The sequence below is a fragment of the Citrus clementina genome, unplaced genomic scaffold (genome assembly GCF_000493195.1).
Source record: "Citrus clementina cultivar Clemenules unplaced genomic scaffold, Citrus_clementina_v1.0 scaffold_4, whole genome shotgun sequence".
Lineage (NCBI taxonomy): Eukaryota > Viridiplantae > Streptophyta > Magnoliopsida > Sapindales > Rutaceae > Citrus > Citrus x clementina.
This window is the reverse complement of record NW_006262274.1, coordinates 21,899,684-21,904,211: the sequence shown is the minus strand read 5'-3', so window position 1 is coordinate 21,904,211 and position 4,528 is coordinate 21,899,684. Positions and strand designations below refer to the sequence as shown.

General features: G+C 36.5%; 1 protein-coding gene across 1 annotated transcript; it reads left to right on the top strand.

Annotated features, from left to right (window-relative positions):
• Window positions 1-899: 899 nt before the first annotated feature.
• LOC18044176 (actin-related protein 3) lies at window positions 900-4,520 on the top strand. The gene is made up of 6 exons (XM_006438120.2): window positions 900-1,437; window positions 1,595-2,054; window positions 2,748-2,894; window positions 3,699-3,791; window positions 3,897-4,016; window positions 4,190-4,520. Exons 1-6 carry the CDS (start codon window positions 1,391-1,393, stop codon window positions 4,316-4,318), a joined length of 996 nt encoding a protein of 331 aa, XP_006438183.2. The 5' UTR covers window positions 900-1,390; the 3' UTR covers window positions 4,319-4,520.
• Window positions 4,521-4,528: the final 8 nt, after the last annotated feature.

Here is a 4,528-nt window from a genome sequence, read left to right as displayed (position 1 = left end):
AGTTGGCCCATTACAACAAGTTTGATGCATGGTTTTTATTTTTATTTATTTTTTCCAAAATTCATTTTTTAATATCACAATTAGGAGTTTACAATAGTATAAATTAATATAATTATTAATTAATCATAATTTTATGAGCAATAAAGACAATATCTGCTCCATCACTAAAAATATTTACAATAAATGATAAGCTTCCTGTTGATTCGAAATCTTGCATTCTAAAATAGAGAAAATAGTGTTTTACCACTTGACTAATAGCCTAAGTCACATTTAAATGGTTAGTAATTAATGTGTGTGAATATAAAGATTGGTCTGATCTTAAATTAAATTGAGAAGATCATGCAGTTTTTGAGTCATGATTTATTTTTTGTTATGATAAATTATTTTGTTCAATTTGGGATGACTATGTATGGAGCTGAATCTGTCTAACCTTTAAACGATATTCATCAAAGATGAAGTAAATGCAGATGGATCCAATGTGCATAATAATTCATTCGCTTATTTTATATTGGCTTCACTAGAATTTAGAATTTTAGATCTTCTTACTCGCAATTTTTTATTTTTTGTGACGAATATTTAGCGGGGAGCACGACTGCTCAGAGGAGGAAAAATAACAAGAACATGAGCACCAAACGTCCTTGAATTCTCATTGGTTTCAGCGCCATCAAATTCCTCACCAATTCGTTCGGGTTCCACGACTAAAGAACCAAAAGAAATTATCCGCTGTAAACTCAACTACTCAAACTCCACGTATCAATGCACGGCTAGTCTGACATCACTCTCGTGGGCCCCACGGAGTTGCAGAAACAAACACGAATTCGACGTGTCAAAAGGTCAACAAAAGAAACGGTCCAGATACAGCGTCAAGCTAAATGACAGTCAAATCGACAGATCGCACATTAGAAGTAGGTCGGTCTGGTGAGGTCTAAATAATTGCAAAAAGGGAAAAAAGATAAAAAGAACGTCTCTATGTGGAGGCAGCTATCGCGGTGCATAGTTTTTAATTGATAGCTAAGAAAAGTATCGTAGTCGAGATCACAATTCGCACATACGGCAAAAGGGAAAACAGAGAGGGAGAAAAAAAAAAGAAAAAAAAAAGAAAGAGGAAAATGAAAAGACAGTGATAGCAATGATGAAGAAGTTGATGAGAGAGGCTTATCATTTCCATTATCGATGTTGTTGTTGAAATGGGTGTTGGATTTTGTACCAACTTACAAAGCTGCCGTGCGTTGAGTCGCTCCTTTCACTTGCGATTCAAGTCTTTCGTATATCACCATCACCAACACTTTCTTCACGATCATGTTCCATTGCCTTAACCCTTCTCTCGGATCTCAGTTGCGGATCCCTCGTTACCACCACCACCACGATTCTCACCTCCTTTCTCTTTACAATGGACCCCACTTCTCGTCCTGCCGTCGTCATCGACAACGGCACCGGGTATGTTCCCCTTCATTTTACTAATTTACGAGAATGAATGCGTACACAACCTGTTTGATGAAATGCTCCTATTGGGTTTTGGTCTTTGTTCCGTTATTTCTTTATTTTTACTTGCTTCAACTTTCAAATTGTTGTTGCTTTTTGGGTTGTATTGCAGGTATACTAAGATGGGTTTTGCGGGTAATGTAGAGCCGTGTTTTATTCTTCCGACTGTAGTAGCTGTAAACGAGTCGTTTTTAAATCAATCAAGATCTTCGTCAAAGGCCAATTGGCTTGCACAGTACAACGCAGGCGTAATGGCCGACCTTGACTTCTTTATTGGAGATGAAGCAGTCACAAAATCGCGATCTAGTAGTACCTATAACCTTAGTTATCCTATTAGGCATGGTCAGGTTGATAATTGGGATGCTATGGAGAGGTATTGGCAGCAGTGTATATTTAATTACTTGCGTTGTGATCCAGAGGATCACTACTTTCTGTTGACCGAGAGCCCGCTCACTGCTCCTGAGAGTAGAGAGTATACTGGTGAGATCATGTTTGAGACTTTTAATGTTCCTGGCCTTTATATTGCTGTGAATTCGGTGCTTGCACTTGCAGCTGGGTACACAACATCTAAGGTTGGTGTCTAAACTATAATTAAATGTATTCGTTTTATTTTGTTCATGAATTTTTAGTTTATTAGGATTGAAGTGTGTTACGTTCAGTGTCTGAGCTTGTCATTTTAACAATTTCATTTAATTTTGGTGACATTGAGTTGGGCTTTAAAATTTTTTGGATGAAAATGATTTGGCTAGTGAGGCTATAAGACTCCTTTGGCAGTACATGGTCGCTTTCGTATTACATTTACTTCTGATAACATTGTGCATTTGTGCGGCTATTTGGATAACCCAAAGGTAGGGAAGATTTGCGACGTACACGATGCAGGACATGACTGAGCTTGGATACTATTCACAGCACTAGGAGGCCCAACCATGAGATTCGTAAAAGTGACATTAATTATGAAAGTGTTTTTTTTTTTTAATTAGAAGCATTTGAACTGAGATTATTTTTAAATAGAAGACATAGTAAAATTTTTAGGATTTGTCTTTTTTCTTCGTAATGTTCTGAAAATAGATATTCATAACAACAGATGTCTGAGCACAAGTTTTCATAAGTATTACCTGTTTACTAGTTTATGATTTAAGAGTCATGAGAAATTTGTTTTCCTTGTATTTCTTATTTTGTAAGACCATAGTTAAAATCCAAACCTGTTTGGCTTTTTTTAATTTCTCAATATTGTTCCATTTAGATTGATATAGTGTTCACTTTAGTGTGAGATGACAGGAGTTGTTGTGGATGTTGGAGATGGGGCTACTTATGTAGTACCAGTCGCAGAGGGCTATGTCATTGGGAGCAGCATTAAGTCGATTCCTATTGCTGGAAAAGATGTCACTCTCTTCATTCAGCAGCTCATGCGGGTATGCTTGCATTGTCTCCCTCTGTATAGACTATAAATTCACTGGTCTGTGCTTACTTTATTGGGCAGTCATTGTTCTTGATTTAATTCTGATCATGGCTTCCCTTTGAATTCCATTGTTAATTGTCTAAGATTCGTAGACTTTTATAAGCCTAGGATTAGGTGAAAGAGGTGGAGCTGACCTCCTGTGAAATCTTCTAATCCATGGATCAATAATAAGTGCTTTTGTTTAGTTGTTCAAGTTGTAATTTCTTATCCTCAAAAGTAAAAAATACAATGCCAAGAATGCTGCATTGTAAGGGCTAAAATGATAATGTGCACTCCTGTGATGTATTTTACTGAAGCATCTTGATGTACTGGCCTTTTGAATTGTAAGAATGTGACTAATAAAACACTTAATAGCTTTGAGAGGAAGAGTAGATTTTATTAAATAAATTGGACTCTATTAATTTCCTTGGACATTTGAGTTGAGAAATGTAGTGATTCTTCCGTCTTGTATCCATTTCAATTCTTGTGAATTTGAACACCTTATTTATACTCTGTGTACCGAGGTAAATCCAACCTCAAAGTGTGACAGTCTATCATGCATCTCTATTTCTTGTGATTTGGGACATGTCACCGTGGTATTTTCCTATTTTCTCATGATTCCTCTAATAGTGATTGTTTCACTGGTTAATGTTGATTAATCATCATGCTTTTAGACTTCAGAATGGGTTATTGAATGACATGTTCACAAGTCAAGATAAATTGTACGTTAATAATTTGATCCTCACAGTTTCTTTTTCTTACTCACTGTTTAATGTAGGAAAGAGGTGAGAATGTACCACCTGAAGACTCGTTTGAAGTAGCTCGGAAGGTGAAGGAAATGTATTGCTATACATGTTCAGATATTGTCAAGGTTTGCTTCCTTGAAAAGTTGAAGTTGAATTTTTCTGTAATTTAATTCTGTTGATTATTTATGTTGTGCGTGAGAAACATAGATGATTCCTTCAGTGATTCCCAGGAGTACAACAAGCATGACAAAGAACCATCAAAATATTTTAAGCAATGGAGGGGCATCAAACCGAAGACAGGGGCACCATATTCATGTGATATAGGTTATGAACGATTTCTTGGCCCTGAGGTTGGTTGTTTTCTATCTAGAGAATTGTTTGTCTTTCAGAACGGCACCTTAGGCATTCTTCCAATTCTAATAAATGAAGTCTCAGTAGTATAAGATGACCGATGCAAAATCATGTTATGCTTTTCATATGCTGCTTTTTGCTGGACATTCTGATGACCTGCCTTGTTTGATAGGTGTTCTTTAATCCTGAGATATATAGCAGCGATTTTACCACTCCTTTACCGGCTGTAATAGACAAATGTATCCAGTCTGCACCAATTGACACAAGAAGGGCTTTGTATAAGGTATTTATAAGCTTATAAATGGAAAAGACTGCATAGATGAGATAAATCACAATGAAACCATAAGAATAACCTGCACTGCCAGGGTTGAGGTGGGACTCCGATTTGTTGGTCGTTGCAGGACCAATGAAAATTTACTTCAATCATTTGTGCCTTAAGTTTATATACTGGTTGCCTATTTTCTTAACTATCCATACCTACGTTGCTCCTTGTAGTGTGATTACATCTAGC